The 17,748-nt window shown below is 31.3% G+C and overlaps 2 protein-coding genes and 1 long non-coding RNA gene across 3 annotated transcripts; 2 read left to right on the forward strand and 1 right to left on the reverse strand.

Annotated features, from left to right (window-relative positions):
- Positions 1-8,059: 8,059 nt before the first annotated feature.
- Positions 8,060-8,576, reverse strand: LOC136985108 (uncharacterized). Its single transcript, XR_010882282.1, has 3 exons — positions 8,454-8,576; positions 8,299-8,369; positions 8,060-8,173 (listed from the first exon to the last, which is right to left on the reverse strand). It is a non-coding gene; the product is annotated as an uncharacterized lncRNA (long non-coding RNA).
- Positions 8,577-9,356: 780 nt separating this feature from the next.
- LOC136985070 (uncharacterized) lies at positions 9,357-10,194 on the forward strand. The gene is made up of 5 exons (XM_067282271.1): positions 9,357-9,527; positions 9,598-9,668; positions 9,743-9,850; positions 9,924-9,953; positions 10,051-10,194. Exons 1-5 carry the CDS (start codon positions 9,428-9,430, stop codon positions 10,123-10,125), a joined length of 384 nt encoding a protein of 127 aa, XP_067138372.1. The 5' UTR covers positions 9,357-9,427; the 3' UTR covers positions 10,126-10,194.
- Positions 10,195-11,998: 1,804 nt separating this feature from the next.
- Positions 11,999-14,595, forward strand: LOC136985102 (septin-1-like). Its single transcript, XM_067282307.1, has 9 exons — positions 11,999-12,142; positions 12,712-12,817; positions 12,897-12,983; positions 13,047-13,170; positions 13,288-13,540; positions 13,610-13,711; positions 13,779-13,924; positions 14,165-14,269; positions 14,331-14,595. The coding sequence occupies exons 1-9, from the start codon at positions 12,128-12,130 to the stop codon at positions 14,455-14,457; spliced, it is 1,065 nt and encodes a 354-aa protein (XP_067138408.1). The 5' UTR covers positions 11,999-12,127; the 3' UTR covers positions 14,458-14,595.
- Positions 14,596-17,748: the final 3,153 nt, after the last annotated feature.

The raw sequence follows: 17,748 nt of genomic DNA on the forward strand, positions 1-17,748 counted from the left end.
AAATAATTGTTCGCAAACATACGTACTTCCGAACAGAGACATCATTTGCTTTGCATTTTTCGTCAAAAGAGGAAATTTCTCAGGGCTCACATAAGATTTATAAAAATTTTCGATGTTTACTGAGAAAAATACATTTTTTAAATCGGTATTATTCTGCATGTCAATCACTTCCATTTGAAAGTCTTCGGGAACTGTATCCACATCGATATTAAATGGCGAGGAAAACATTTTCATGGAAACCGCTGTCTTCTCAGCTTTGAACATTTGGAATCGTAATTGAAATTCGTTGATTAAAATGTCTATATATTGTGCGTATTTTTGAGAAGTAGTAACGTTTTCTTTTTCTAAATGTGGAAAGTGAGACACATTATTCTGCAAAAGATGCTGTTTCCACAATTTTAATTTGCGCTCAAAGCCCTGAATTTTATCATACAAATTGTGAATAAACTGTCCTTTGCCTTGAAGTTCCACATTAAGATCATTGAGATGCTGAGTCATGTCGATAAGAAACCCAAAATCGCACATCCATTCTTTATTACCAAAATGAGGAAAGGCATATCCCTTCATATCCAAGAACAATTGTATTTCGCTTTTTAAGTTGTATACTCTTTTTAGCATTGCACCTCTACTAAGCCAACGTACTTTGGTATTAAAAACCACGTCGCCATATTCAGTTTCTAAATCTTTCAGAATTCTTTAAATTCACGGTGATTTAACGCGCGCGACTTTATAAAATTGATTAGTTTAATTATTGGTACTGTGACATTTGGCAAACTCAATCTTTTCGCACACAAATTTTCCTGGTGAATTATGCAGTGGTTAACGAATATTTCCCTTCCTGTGACCTTCTTAATGTCTTGAAATAGCCTTCCCGATACTCCTACCTCCATGCTTGACATTGCTCGTGCTCCATCTGTCGATATACCAATAATCTTTTCTAATGAAATTGAAAAATTTTCCAACACAGTCTTTAGTTCATCGTACAGGTCTTTGCCGGTTGTAGTCCCTTGCATTGGAATCAGTGAACACAATTCTTCGGTAATATTAAATTTGGTGTCAATACCACGGAAAAATATAGCCACTTGTGCTGTATCGCTAATATCGCAACTCTCATCAAGTGCCAAAGAACAGTATTCGAATTTTGCAATGCGTTCACGAAGCGTTGTTGCTATGTTCTCGGACAAGTCTTCAATTCTCCTTGCAATGGTGAATCTTGATAAACTAATGTTTGAAATAATATTTATTTTATCAGGAAATGCTATTTCTGCAACAGCAGTCAGACATTCTTTTTTCATCTCTCCATCCGCAAAGGGTTTCATTTTTTTTGCCAGTATTTGACTGACAACAAAACTAGCCTTTACTGCCGTATTTGATAAAATAGCTTGATTTTTAAAAATAGCCTGTTGGTTTCCCAAGTTTTTCTCCATTTGATTAAACTTATCTATCCGGAGTTGTCCTGTTAAGTTTTTATATTGTTGTTCATGTTTTGTATCGTAATGCCTTTTTATGTTATATTCTTTTAATGTCGACACAGTCTCTGAGCGTATTAAGCATACAGCTTTACTTTGACGAAAGTGAAAAAATAATAAAATTTCCACTTTTCTTGGAAATGCCTGTGCTCATCCACCTTTCGTTTTTTTGTTTGCTTTTCCGACATGCTATTATGGATTAAAAATTTGAAAGTTAAAAACATTTGTAGGAAAACTTAATTTTGAATAAAAAAAACTCTAATATTTCCTTTTTGACAATAATATTGCACTCATGCCCTTCAAGAAACACAAAAATTGCTAAAATTGCTAGTTAACAGCTTACCAGTCTGACTGATTGTGTGACAGAAGCAAACACAAACAAGAACAGACGCGGCGCGTTCGTATTGCATGTTTAAACAAGTCGCCGACAAGTGAGTAACTCGTCACAAAAAATTGTTTCGGTTTAGTATGTACTATCATTTTATTATAATTAATTTTATAACAATACTAGCTGACCCGGCCACGCGTTGTTGTGGCTCAAAATGTATCTATTATAAATGTGTAACACTTCCCCCGTGGGGGAAATTTCAAAAAATTCCTTCTTAGTGTATATTCTCTTGACGTACCCTATTAAAACGCAATCAAAAACGCATCTAAAATAGTATAATAAAAGCCGAGTTCTTCACAGTAAGCCTTAATCCCGTCACTTTTCCCGCTGGGGAATATCGAAAAATCCCTTTTTAGTGTATATTCTGTTGACGTAACCTATTAAAACGCAATTAAAAACGCAAAAAACGCATGTAAAATAGTATAATAGAAGCCGAGTTCTTCACGGTAAGCCTTAATCCCGTCCATCTCCCCCCACTGGGGGGAATTTCGACATGTATATTATATAAAAACACGTGCGTATTCGAATGCAACGTTGTGTCAAAATTTCAAAGGAATCGGTAGGAACAAACGAACGTTATATTTTATTTATATTAATATTTATATTAAGTAATAATTTTAATAAAATAGGAATAATTAATAGTTATTCTCCTAACCTCACTCAGACTCTATTACACTGTAAGACAACAACACCTTGATGCTGAGAACCTTTAACTTTAATCATAAACAAACGTTTTCGGCCCATTCCATGGCCATCGTCAGGCTAACAACATTCGAATACTGTTCCGAATAACCAATTTCAAATTTAAATAAAATACAAAAGAACTCACGCGCGATGCTAAACAACGTAAACTAAAACTAATATAAACAACATAGAAAAGAACAAACGAACGTTATATATTATTTATATAGATAGATAGAAAATGATCTGCTTCAGTCCATTCTCACAGAAAAGCATAATGCCTGACAGAAAAGCAAACTTAGTTCGTCGGAAGGTAGCGCCATCTGTTGGACATAAAAGCCTTAATTTATATATAAATATATTTTTGAAAGGGGGGAGATGGTGTAGGGGTATGAAAAATAGATAGTAGCCGATTCTCAGACCTACTGAATATGCATATCAAATTTGGTAAAAATCGGTAAAGCCGTTTCGGAGGAGTACGGTAACTAACATTGTGACACGAGAATTTTATATATAAGATATTGATGGGAGAAAGTCGATAAAATAAATTTAATTTTAGAAATGCTTGGCGGGCCGCATAAACATATTTAACGGGCCGCGTGTTGCTCATCCCTGCTCTAAAGAAAGGTCGTCTCTGCTGTGGAGAATAGTTTGTTTTTGGTGATTGGACATGGCGAGTAAAGAAGATATTTTTATTATCTGTTTACGTGTTTTACGTTGTTAATACTGTATTTCTGCCAGCCATATTTTACAAATAAAATAACTTTTATATTATTAAGCAAAATAAATAAAATTGTGTGTGGCGCCATCTGTTATCAGATTTTTAATAATAATTTTTATATTATTACAGTAGAGAGTTGTAAATCGGCACCCTGGTAATCGGAATCGCCGGTAATCGGCACGATTTTCAGTCGGACTGTGTCGTGCTGAATCGAACGTTTTTGATACTAAATTTACTTCTAAAGTATAATTTTCATGTTTTTTATATTCTTCAATATATTTATTTTGTTTGTACAAAATGCAGAAATAATTTTTAACGATACGATAACCTCGATTATTATTATAAAAATTTTCGTTAGGCTTAAAATCGACGAAAATTCAACACGAAGCGACACGCAACGGAGAAAAATTCAACACGAAGCGACACGCAACGGAGAAAAATTCAACACGAAGCGACACGCAACGGAGAAAAATTCAACACGAAGCGACACGCAACGGAGAAAATTCAACACGAAGCGACACGCAACGGAGAAAAATTCAACACGAAGCGACACGCAACGGAGAAAAATTCAACACGAAGCGACACGCAACGGAGAAAAATTCAACACGAAGCGACACGCAACGGAGAAAAATTCAACACAAAGCGACACGCAACGGAGAAAAGTTTGAACATCGGACAAGTTAATATATTTTTTCGTACATAGACCGTAATCGGAACAAATCCCTAATCTGAACAACCCCAGTCCCCAATTGATTCCGATTTTCGGTTCCCTACTGTAATTACTATAAAATGGCAAAAAGCTTAATTTTGAGGGTAGGAATGGGTTTTATGGCAAGCTATAAATGTTAGTAACGAATAAAAATTTTCATAAAGTTTCGAGATATGACACGCGATTCCCTATATTTCCTCACTCCCTGCCTGGACCTATAAACACCAAAATTTAATAGCATCAATGTCCTTTTAATGTCTACCCCATCCCGAGATATTAAGTAAAATAGACGCCGATACACACACACACCACACACACACACACACATACATACAAATCTACAGAAATGTTTGTTGTTTTATTTTGGATTCAGGAGATCTCAAAATATGGAGATTTGCAAAAAAGTTGGAGGGTCAAATTGATACGATTCCAATACTTTCCATTGTTATGTATACATAACAACACATTTCTTCCCCATTATGACTATTTTGTACTAACTGAAATGCATTGATAATTCAACAATTTATTATTTCTGAAATTAAACATATTTTTTCAGGAAAAATAACTATTATAATAGCAATAACTACGTATCATCATAACCAGACAGAACGTAAAAAGATGGTCTTGTACGGAAATGATTATTGTTTGGAGGTGATTTTGCATACAGTTTTGTTTAAAAACTTCCAAATTATAATAGATGCTGTTTGGGGTGGCCATTATTGAAGTTTCGAGTGTATTATTATTAAGGTGAATTATGTAAAAAGTTGAGATTATCAGGTGCAAAAGTACACTCTTTTACAACTACTGTACGTTCTATGGACACTAAAAGAGCCTCTTTTTAACGAGCTCATTATAAGATCGTCCAGGCCCACAATCAGGTGGCCGGGTGATAAGGGAGAGGGCTGGCATTTTCGGACGGACTACTTCCGAAAAATTCCTGAGATTTTCAACAGAAGTGGCACTATTAATTTGGGAGTACCTGCATATGGGCCTATTGGCGCCATATTTTTAGATGCGCTACTGACGACAACTGATTATTTTATAATCTTTAAATGAGCCCATCAGTAGCTGAGTGGATAAAACTACTTAACACTGGTAATTAGTCGTGGGTTCGGGCTGGTCTTATGGAGTTTTACGGTTTTTGAACACGTGTCTAATACTCAAGTAGGGATAGAACGACCTTCTGGCATTCCCCTCAGCATCTGTCGCGTTGCCGTGTATGAATAAAACCAATATAAACACTAATTAGCATTTATATTATTAAAACACGTGACTAAATATGAAAAATAATCAATCGAATTACTTTACAATTTATTATTAGTGTCAATTAAAAATAGAATCACACGAAAAACTCAATTAAATTGATGAAAAACAATTATAAAAATTTTGATAAATTTCTAGCGTAACTGAATTTAAAATTTTTCTTTCTCTCTCCTTGATTTAATATATCGCCCGTTTTTCGTAATGAATTTATTACTCCTAAATGAATTCGGCTTGCATATTTCATTCTTCATCATGAGCAGTTGCCTCCTCCAGATTATCTTCTCGATCAGTTTCTGTTTGATGCACCGAAGTAGAATGGATGACATTGAGAACCTCGTGAACTGATTGATTTAATTTATCAGATTGATTTAATTTATCATCACTTTCTGTTAAACAAGATACACCGGATTGCATCTCGAAATTGTTGTCACGTTTGTCTAAAATAATCGATTTTACCAGCGAATAATCATGTCTTGCGTGATGACATTCAGAACAGAAGATATAATCAGATTTTAAGTGTTGCATTACGTGATTTTCAATAATCGACTTTTCTTCTCCAATTCTGTTGCAAATACCACATTTATAAACATTACAGTCATTTGTATAAAGCACAAGTTTTTCTGATAATTCATTTTCTGTAAGTAAAAATATTTTGCAATATTCACAAATTATTTTTGAACTTTCATTGGAGGCTTCTTTCTCTCTTCTTTTTACATTGTACGTGTCTTTCCTCGCATCCGTTGTTTTTTGACACAACGATGTAAACAGATTGCATTTGGAACAGTACGTTTCCTTAAACATAATATGTTGAAGGAAAATATGTTCGTAAATGGACACGTCACATTCGCTGCTGCAATCGCATATTAAGCATCTGAAAGTATCTTTAAATATCATTGAACCAATTGGGTCTTCAGAACATTCAATTATTAAAAGTTCTTTAAGATGAATGTTAGCATTACAAAAGTTTTGATTACATAAACCACAAAAAACATATATTTCATTCAATTGTTTCGATCTGAAGCGTGATAACATATCTTCCTTTTCTGCGGAAGAAAATGGTTTCGGTAGAATCGTAACTGGAATCGAGATGATGTTTGAAAATAATGGATCGTTTTTCATGTATAGAAGAATGGTTACACCAGGAAATCGGTTTATTAAGAAGGCCTGGATTTTTCTTTTCATATACTTTTCATTTAGAACTATAGTTGAATGTTTTTTCAAATAATCGCAGATATCGCTCCATAGATGTGAACCATTTGTAGAATTCACATCGAATTTACTTTTAATTGTAAGTTCAATTTCTGCGGGTATTCTTTTCAGCGAAAAATCATGTTTTCTATTGTTACGTAATAGAGACGAAATATTTAACTTCCTACATTTCTGATAAATATTGTTGGTTTCTTCTTTATTTATTCCGCTTATTATTTCGTTATTTTCAATTCTCTTACGTCCAGTATATTCTATAAGAAAGAAATAAGCATTTGATATTAATAACTATTAATTAATGTTTAAATTCTTGAAGAGAAAAACATGTTCTAGCAAATCTCTGATTGATGGAATATGGAAAACACGTACAGCACGTGACATTTTCTTCTCCCCAAGAATACAAACATACTTATTTTATCTAAACAGTACCATAAAAAAGAAGCAAGGGCACGAATTAAAGGGTACCTTTTAAATGTAACTGATTTACAATATTAATGGGTACCTTTTAATTCCTGAAAATAAGAGTACTCACAATTTATTAAGCTACGTTTAGAACCGAAGCTGGTTAGAATAAAACATGGCGATTTGGGGCAACTGCGGACACTTTCTCAAGCAATCATGAATAGCTTTAGTGTCCGAAATTGTCCTGGAGTTCACTTTATAGTATACTGTATATACTCATGAACAAATCCTGACCATAGTCAACCTAAAACTGTAGTGATTTAATATTTGAAGTGTTTATTTCCTTCCTTTTATAAATCGACAAATCCATTATTTCAATTTTTAATGAGCGTGTGTAAATAAATCATATTTCATTTGTTTATTTTCTTTATATGCCACTTCCTAGCCGTCCGACATTGTCCCAGATACTGTATGTTACAGGAGACTGAAACTCCACGTTGGTAAGAAGATAACCCACGACCACTCGAAAATTTTTATACCAAAGTTCTTACTTTTATTCGGTGAAACAGCCTTTGTGTTATCTGTATTTTTCGTAAGCAGTTTTCTGATAGTTAATTGACATAATTTAATTTCTGATTCTTGTTGTATATTTTGTTCAGATTTCTATATAATAGATGAATTACAACTTTATAAATGTTAATAAAAAATATAAATAATTAAAAAAGTGATTACCTTTTCCATACTTTTCAAGGTTTGGATGTTTTCGCATCGCAACAAAAGTGATAATTGTTAGATTTTTTAATAATTAAATATAATAGAACGTTATTATTATCTGTAAAATTAAATTTATATGCAAACGCGTATTAAATCGTCATTTTTACGTGTTCGTTCGATTAAAAAAAACATGTGTGAAATGTATGATATAGATAATAATAAATGTAAGAATAAATTAAAACAAAATTTTAATATATTTCCATAATTAGAATTTATGCTTTTACAATACAAAGTTCATAAGTTTTAAATATTTCTTCCTTGACTTCTTCAGTCAGTTCAACGTATCCCTAGAAAAATTTATTTCATGATTTATTTTTAAATAGCCTTCACAATCAAAATTAACTATGTATATTTTACCTCAGATTTTCTTTTGCATTGAATTATCTGTTCAAATAATAATAAATTTATTTTTAAAAAATCGATAATTTACATAAAAAGTTTTTAAAAATTCTTACATAATGATCCAATGGTTTTTTATTGCATGCGTATAACATCATACTTTCTACCACATCACCAATTGGTGTATATTCTTCCATACATGCATAAATTCTATCGATTTCCTAAAATCGATATAAATATATTAATGTAAAACATAAAGTAGAATTTAGATTGGAAATAATTAAATTCCTTTATAATCTCTTTCCAATGGGCACTCGGATGCCCATTAGAAAATTAAAATCCATACCTTTCTAAACTCTTCTGGACCTCGATGGATGATGCACGTAATATATCTGCGGAGATAATTAGTGCTTATTTCTATACAAAAAATGATAAATATGATAATTAGCGAGTTACAGCATAAATTTATATTATAAAATATATTAATGTAATTTATTTTACGACAGAGCATCTCTCGAATTTCTTTTTCTTCGAATCCTTCAATAGAGAGACTCGAAGCAACCAACAAAGTAATTACTACTTGAAGTTTCATGGGTAATTCGAGTAGATTCTTGTAATTATAACGAATTTATAATCTATAATATAAATTAATCAAAAGTTTTTATAAAATATTAAATATTAGTTAAAGTAAATTAGTAGAATTCTTAGCGGGTTTTTTATTTTTGACTTTTTTCGCCCTCTAAACGGACGGAAAAAGTCAAAAATAAAAAAATACTCTTAACTTTTAAAAGACATTCGTACGACTATCTTTACACTATCTTATCATTACTACCAGACAATATATCAAATTAATGTAAAATTATATTGAAGGATTTCTTACCTCTGTTATTAAAGTATTTGTAATAATAAAGTCTTTTCTTGATACGAAGATATTTAAAAGCTCATATAAGAAAAAGCATTAAGCGGAAGGGAAATAAATTAAATCGATTATCCGAAAACGGATGTTTATTAATTAACGGTGTTTAAAACGTTTATCGAAATATTTTTTCTAATTTTATATGGATTTACGTGAATAGAATTTACTAAAGACTGTAATATCTTTAACTTAAATACTGTGAATTTGTATAAAATAAATTTAATGTCATCGTTAAGTATTATCACAACTAATACTAAATATGCATTTACTTTACTTCATTTCCTGTTATAATATTGCTGATATCATTTATTATTGTTGTAGAAATAAGCTTTATTAAATAAATTACGGTTTTATCCATTCGGCTACTGATGGACACTTATTAGAAATTAAGAAATTTTGTGCTGTTTAAAGTTTAATACAAAGCTCTTAAATTATTCTAACGTAAAAATCTTACTTTTTTTCAATTATTATTATTAAAGGAAAAAGGAAGTAGTCTAGCTAATTATATCCGTTTTACGATTAAATTCGCAACTCCATCGACACTCTATTATTAATTTATATGGCGACAATGAAGAACACTTCGACACTACTTTCATTTCTTGCCTTGTTCTGTATCGTTTATGCTTTTGTAGAAGAGGAAGCAATAGCTGGAATTTGTGGTAAGTTTAAAAATGATATGTTAATTAATATAAAGAAGACAACAGCGTTAAAATATTATTTAATATATAGAAATTCCTAGTGAATATGCTCAAAGAATCGTCAGCTGTACTTTATCCAGAAGCTCGAAAAGCATTGTTGAGGTTTGTTGTTTAAAATCTCGTATATTCTTATACTATTGTGTATATTTTATATATTTTAAATATAATTTCTGTAGTTAACTGATGGTATATTTCGTTGCGTACTGAAGAGTTATTCGTATAGAACTAAAGATTTTTCTGTTTACAAATACATCTGTTCAACCAAAGTAAGAATGAACATAAAGGTAAGGATTATGTGATAAGATCAATACATGTATATATACATTTCTATATTAAATAAATATTTTTTACTTTAAGGTTAAAAACTGTATGAACGATCTTCCAAAGGTACGCTTATATACGTCTATATATAATTTTAATATTATTAAGTTGCATAAGTTACATAAAACATGTATATATAAATATATATTTTTTTTTTTCTTAGAATATCCTTCAATTAAGCGAAGAAGATGAGAATGATTTGTCGGAGAATTTTAAGTTCTGTGTGATAAATGCATAGAGAAAGAACACTTCGTATATAATTATGTACGAAAAATAATTAAATTTTGAATGGAAAATGCTCATAAAATTTTATCAAAATTAATTACTTATTCTTAGCACTAAGATATTGAGAAATAAATTATTATACAGTAAAATCTGTCCAAAACGGAACCTGCCTAAATGAAAAAAAACATATTCCTACAAAACGGACCGATTTTCTACGTTAAAAATATTTTAAAAAACCTGTTCAAACGAAAACCTGCCAAGCTGGAAAATTAATAACCGGTAACCTGCGATTCCACTTTACACAGGTTTCACGGTATAAGTTCAAGTTACGTCCTAATAGAATTTCCTTTAGGGAAACGTTTATCAACTAATTATTAGTTGATAAACGTTAAAAAAAGACTAATTATTAGACTTTTTTATAACATAAAATCAGATTAATTAAATTATTAAACAATAAAATATTTTTTAAAAAATTAAGAAATTTAGTTTATTATTTTTTAATGATATAAACGAAGGATCGGAAGATTTTGATCGTTAAAATCATTTATATTATAATATTTTTTGAAATCTACAGCTCAAAATTAAGCTTTTTGCCATTTTATTCATAATATGATAAGTTTTTTATAACTAAATCTCATAACAGATGACGCCACTCGCAATTTTATTTATTATGATTAATCATATGGCAGTTTTTAAATAAAATCTCATAACCGGGAAAGTTACACAACTCATTGCTAGATATATATATATATATATATATTTTTTTTTAACAGATAACTGTATTTAAAATGTTTGAAAACATTTTGTTTGACATCATCATTATCATTTATTGTTAAAAAGTCATTAAGTAATACAATTATAATCTAAAAAATTTTATCAAATTAGTATAATATTGTTAAACTAATTATATATAAAACATATAGTTTGACTTCATAAATTAAATTACAGTAACACCTCGGTTTTCGTTGACATCGGTTATCGTCGGTTTCGGTTTTCGTCGATTTTTTTCGCGAAAAATTGGTCTCGGTTTTCGTCGATTGCCTCGGATTTCGTCGGCGTGCTCAAGTGACCTCGCTGCTAATTTTGCGAAAACAAAGAGCGACCCACGCGTTTTCCGGCGCACTGTGGCGTTATTTCTCGTTGTGTGAACATTAGCCAACGGTTCCGTTCCATGAACACTGGGAGTTCGATCGCGGGTTCGCGCTTCGCCAGGGCGGGCCGGCCACGTGAAGTTTTCTGGGTTTTCTCCACGTCTGTAATGCCTGAATAGGGGCTAGTTACCCTTAAACGGATTTCCCGGAAGGCATTATTCCCCTCGATAAGACCATCATAAACGCATACGACTACTATTACACGACAATAACGTCACACTTTACCACTGGGTGATATAGGCTAGAAGCTGATGTCCAACTAGCTTCTACAAGACAAGATATTACCCCGCGTGTGTAGCCATTTCTTTCATCTTAATGCTAATTATCTTATCTTTAATCTTAATGCTTTTATCTTTATGATAATTAGTCTTTTATGTTAATTTTTTATTGCTTTTAGTATTTAGCGCTATATTAATTCTCTATAAAATGTGTTTTTGGTATGTATCTTGGAGTGTCTAGAACGAATTAATTAGATTTACATTGATTCATATGGAAATAATTGCCTCGGTTTTCGCCGATTGTTTTCGGACGGATTATCGACGGAAACCGAGGTATCACTATATTTAATTGTCGATACAATAAATAAATTAATAATTTAGGAACAAAAGGATATTAAATAATTTTATTTTATTTATTAATTTTTTTTTTTTTTTTTTTTTTGAAAAATCTTGTAAATTATATTGACGAAATATTCTTCTAATGAGAAATAATTTTAATTTTTTAAATGTGATATAGATCTAGCCTCATTGGTTGAACGTTCGTCACGTGCCAAACGTTCAACCAATCTATACACGCTATCATAATTTTAAATTCAAAATTCGGAAGAATACCGTTATTGCAGATTAACATTCCACAACAACAAAAATGGAATTAAAAGAGGTCGGTATTTTTACTTTTCCTTTAATTTATATAAAATCATAGTCTATTAATCAATATTTTATTCTATAAGTTTGTTTTTTGTGGCCAGATAGCCGCTGCAGTTAAGGATTCGACATATTGCTCTAGGAGACCCAAAATCAAAATTCTGGAGAGCTGTACCATGAATTTTTCACGTGCAGTCTGCTCCGGATATATCGGTAGCCCCCATTATGGCCCATTATGGATTTGATATAAAGACCCTGTTTGTTCCCAACGGACACAAAGAGCCAAATATTAAAAAAAAAACTCTTGTTTTTTTTATATTTACGTTAAAAATAAGCACACGAAAAACCTTTATAAAAGTAAAAGTATTTCCGTGCTTTATTCCATTTCAAAAAATCATTAATTTTATCCAACCTATTGTATAACAAATCACATATCTGGATCGACATACTTTCAAAATTTCCCGAGGAATGGCTCGCATGAATTCGATCCCTGATTACATATGATAGGATGATGCCTTAACCACCTCGGCCATCACACGGTCTAAAAAATATTTAAAAACTTAGGAAGTGTTATTTTATTTACAGAGCACTAAGCAAGAAATATCCAATTATTTAGGATTTTCGAGTCTTCCCAATCAAGTTCACAGAAAATCTGTGAGAAAAGGATTTGAATTCACATTAATGGTGGTGGGTAAGTAGAAAAACACAATTACTGAACGTATAATTGTTTTTTTCTTTTTCAACTGAAATATAAATCTTTAATTGAACAGGCGAATCTGGATTGGGTAAATCTACTTTGATCAACAGTTTGTTTCTAACTGATCTGTATCCCGACAGATATGTGCCAGAAGCTAAAGGTTTGTATGATATTATAGATATACTGTATTTTATATATATATATATTATTATTGTATTTTCAGATAAAATAGAACAGACTCTTTCAATAAATACCTCCACTGTAGAAATAGAAGAAAAGGGAGTAAAGCTTAGATTAACTGTTGTGGATACACCAGGATTTGGGGATGCTATTGACAATACCGATTGGTAAACATATTTTAGACAAAATTAATGTTTAATTAACTTAAAATATTTGCCCGAAAATAAGCAGAAATTTAATTTTTTAATTAAATTTAAAATTGTATTTTTTTTTTAAATTTTCAGTTTCCTTCCCATTATTCAGTACATCGAAGATCAGTTCGAATGTTTTCTGAGAGAGGAAAGTGCTCTAAATAGAAGGAACATAGTTGATACTCGAGTTCACTGCTGTTTTTATTGCATTTCTCCATTCGGACACGGTCTTAAGCCGCTCGATATAGCTTTCATGACACAACTTCACAACAAAGTCAATCTTATACCTCTGATTACAAAAGCGGATGCCCTGACTAAGACAGAAGTGACTAAACTGAAAGCTCGAGTGAGTCTTCATTAAAAACACATTTTAATTTAAAACTGGTGTATATATAATATTTATTTTTAATTACAGATAATGAGAGAAATAGTAGACAACGGTATTCGAATCTACAACTTTCCCGATTGTGATTCTGATGAAGACGACGATTATAAACAACTAGTCTGCGAGTTAAAAGTTGGTGGTTTGTTATAAAAGAAAATTTATTAAATTACAATTATAAAACGTACTTTTAAATGTTTAGGAAGCCACACCATTTGCCGTTTCTTCTGCTGTGCAAAGATTTGAGGTAAGAGGAAGTAAAGTCAGAGGTAGAGCTTATCCCTGGGGAACATTGGAAATAGAAAATACAGAACACAGCGATTTTTCAAAATTAAGATCCATGTTAATGTAAGTAAAATTCAATTTTTTCTGCATCATTACAGTATCACAATAATAGGTTCTAATAACCAAGTTCTAAATGTGGATTTCATTTTAATGTTTGTTGTTTTTAGTTCTTGCCCAGGCAGTGTCTGGTATATCTGCTACTTTAAAATATAGCTATTAATTTTAATACCTATGTATAAATATAATTATTACTTAAGTATGTGCGCGTGTATTTAAAGTCGAAACTTATTCTATTGAATTTAGAACTCATATGCAAGATTTGCAAGAAGTTACACACGAGCTTCATTACGAAACATATCGTTCGGATCGTCTAGCAGATAAAGGAGCCACTGTATGGCGCAAAACACCGTAAGTTACGTTTATTAAATTAATTTTTTTTCATTAAAAGTTAAATATTGCTTTTTATTAGTGTTCAACCTGAAGAAACGGAGAAAATCTTGGAAGAGAAAGAGGCTGAACTACGCCGTATGCCAAGCGTTTTAAGTAGAATGCAAGTGCAAATGAAAGAAGAAAGTAAACCCTCCACCAATTATTAGAAACATTCACTATTAATTTTTAAAAAGAACTCTAAAAATTCTTAATAGAAACCAATTCACTGAATGCAAAATTTTAAAAATTTCTTTATACATTTCATTTAACAGAATTTGTTTTTAATTTTTGTTAATTCACTATTATATTAAACAAATAAAGAGTTTCATTCGAAATTTAAAGTAAAGGTATTATTTCTTTATCTAAACTCAGTACCTTCCTTCTTCATGCCATAACTTCAATACCTTCTTTCATAAGCTAACATTCGCATGCTATACAATTTTATATTTCATATGAATGTTAGCTTATGAAACTTTACATGAAGAAGAATTTCAATAAGTAACCGATTTTGCAATTATATGTGAATTATGTATTGTATTTATTTAATGATATAATCAAGTACATGTCATGAGTCATGATGGGCCATAGTAATTATCGCGAAAATATCAAATTTTGGTGGTTAAAGGTAGAGGGGATTGGGATACGGAGGGGTGTCTTATATCATATCTGGAGAGAGGTCGAGGAAGTTGTGAAATCCTTGAGCTATAAATTACTAATATATAATTTATAGCTCAAGGATTTCATAACGTAAAGAGGAATTAGCATTCATATTTGGATTTTAAATTGGTAATTTATAGCGCTAGGGTTGAAGAAAGCCGAGAGGAATTTAATATTCCTATTTCGATTTCATATTGGTAATTTATAGCTCAAAGGTTGAAGTAAGGCAAGAGAGATTTAACGGCATAGCAGTTAAGATGACAGCATACCGCTTTGAGATACGGGACCGAATCCGGACGACTTAAAATACCCAAGAATTTTTCAGGGATGAGTCCATCCCTGGAAACCAGGGCCGGATTTACATAAGGACATTTGGGGCCTGTGCCCAGGGCCCCCACAAAATAGGGGCCCGCACAAAACTATGTTTAAACATAATTTTTTTTTCCTATTACTGCGACAGCCTAGTGTGGCCTAATCATGAGGGCCACAGGCAAAGAAAACCAAACCCGGGAAAAAACCTATGAAACATCGGAAAATTTCGGGAAAAATTTTACAAAGGTATTTTTCAATTAAATTAAAATAATTAGTTTTACACAATAAAATATATGTATGTTTACAATAACCTTATTTTTAAATGAAATTTACAACTTCCTAGTTGAAATCTAGTTAAAAGTACAGTATTTTGTGTAAATTTTCTAAATCATCAAATTTGCCTACTCTTAAAGAGGGCCCCCACCGAATTTGTGCCCAAGGCCCCTGGATTGGTAATCAGGGATGAGTCCATCCCTGGAAACCATGGAAAAAATTATTCGAATGGTTGCCATAACGAAACAGAATTATCAAATTCATTAATTAATTAGCTCCGAAAAAGGCAACCAAGAATTTGGCGAAAACAGAAGAAAAAACAGCCTAAATATGCTTTGTGTGTCTTTCTAGAACATATCTCGCTCTCAGTACGCTTGAAATTATATGGATAAATAAAAACTTTTATGCAATATGCGTGGATCCCGTTGGAGAGTACTTAAAAAAGATTTCTATTACATATTTAAATTTAAAATGTTATATTAATAAATGTAATTTGAGAGAAATTTTCTAAAACCGAAAAATACTAACACTTCTCTGAAGAAAGAATTAATAATTCTTTGTCCTGTCAAGCTGTATGATGATGCGGATAAAAAAACAGGTTATATAACGTAACTGGATCATAAATTTCTATAGAAAACCTGAAATTAGTCAGGTGACTTGTCGGAAAATTTCCTATTTTTTCCTCTTGTTAAACTTTGTTTTTCGTATGATGAATGATAAATGCTACTGTTTAATTTATGCCTTAGTGTCTTTACGAAAAAGAGAAAGTATGGAATATCAAATACCTTGGAATATATGAATATAATTATATTTTGTAGCATAACTTTAGATAGATTAATAAACGTTTCTGGAGTTATTAAGGAAGGAAAAATTCGTATGAATGTGTGAGTCAAAAACAATGTTGATCACAAGCCTTAACTATAGTATATTATTGTCATCAACTGTAATCTTTACTTTCCCTGCTATTATATTATTTTACAGTTAATTCAAAATGTTTAGAATAATTTAACTCCATCACAAAGAGCCAACTCTTAAGGGGTTAATACAATTTTTTGTTATCATTATTATTATATTATTAATATTAACTATCTTTTACTATACGATAGATGCTTATTGTTAATGAAAAAGTATTAAAAATTTATGATAATAATTCAATTTTTGGGACTTCTAACACTTGGGGCCCAGGGCTTAAGCCCTATTAGTCCCTATGTAGATGCACCCCTGAATATGAAATTCAAAAAACGAAATGTTAAATTCCTCTTGGCTTCCTTCAAACCTTGCGCTATAAATTATCAATTTAAAATCTAAATATGAATGCTAATCCATCCCTCTTGGCGTTCTCCAATCCTTGAGCTATAAATTACATATCAGTAATTTATAGCTCAAGTATAATATAGTCACTTTTTTAAAAATTCAGTAACGCGTTACGTAATTTTTCCGGCAAAAACTGTGGTGGTGCTTTAAATTTTGCTAATTAAAGGTCGCGTGGGTGGGCCAGAAAGGGAATCGTCATTAAGTGTGACTCCAGTAGGGTCAGACTAAATAACGATTTTACTCCTTATTATCATTTACAATTTTTATAAAACCCATCTTTACCCTCAAAATTAAGCTTTTTGCCATTTTATAATAGTTAAAAATATTTAAAAAAAATTTTAATAAAATATGATAACAGATAGGACCACCAAATGTTGCCGGGAAACTTAAAAAACTCATTGCTGGAATTTTATCTTTGGGACTTTTTCGTGGATAATTGAAATCGGAGCCTTAACCTTCATTCCTATATAACATATCCTTCAGTATTTTAAGTGGAACTGGTGAGTCAATAAGATCTATTGATTAAAAAAAACAGCAAAACGGATTTGCGTGGTGAGGAATTATTTAAAGTTAGAAAAAGAATATGGAGTTAAAAAGAGTCCTGGAAAGCTGGAAAAACTTACTTCTTGTAAGAAATAAGCAATTTTTAGTGAAATTACGAATGGAACAAGCTCTATCAAAAATATTTCTGCAAAACCCAAATATTGAGTAAGCTTAAGGACAGTTTGGAACGTAGTTCATGTTGCCAATCATCTCAAATACGCCAAAAAAAAAAAAAATCGAATCAAAGCTTACAGACAAGCAAAAGGCTGCGCAAAATGACTTCATCCAGAAATTACGTGACCTGAAATGGAGGAATATGGTCAGATGAGAAAAAGTTTAATTTAGATGGACCTAATGGT

This window comes from Centruroides vittatus, unplaced genomic scaffold (genome assembly GCF_030686945.1).
Source record: "Centruroides vittatus isolate TY-2023 unplaced genomic scaffold, ASM3068694v2 contig_950, whole genome shotgun sequence".
NCBI classification, from domain to species: Eukaryota; Metazoa; Arthropoda; class Arachnida; order Scorpiones; family Buthidae; genus Centruroides; species Centruroides vittatus.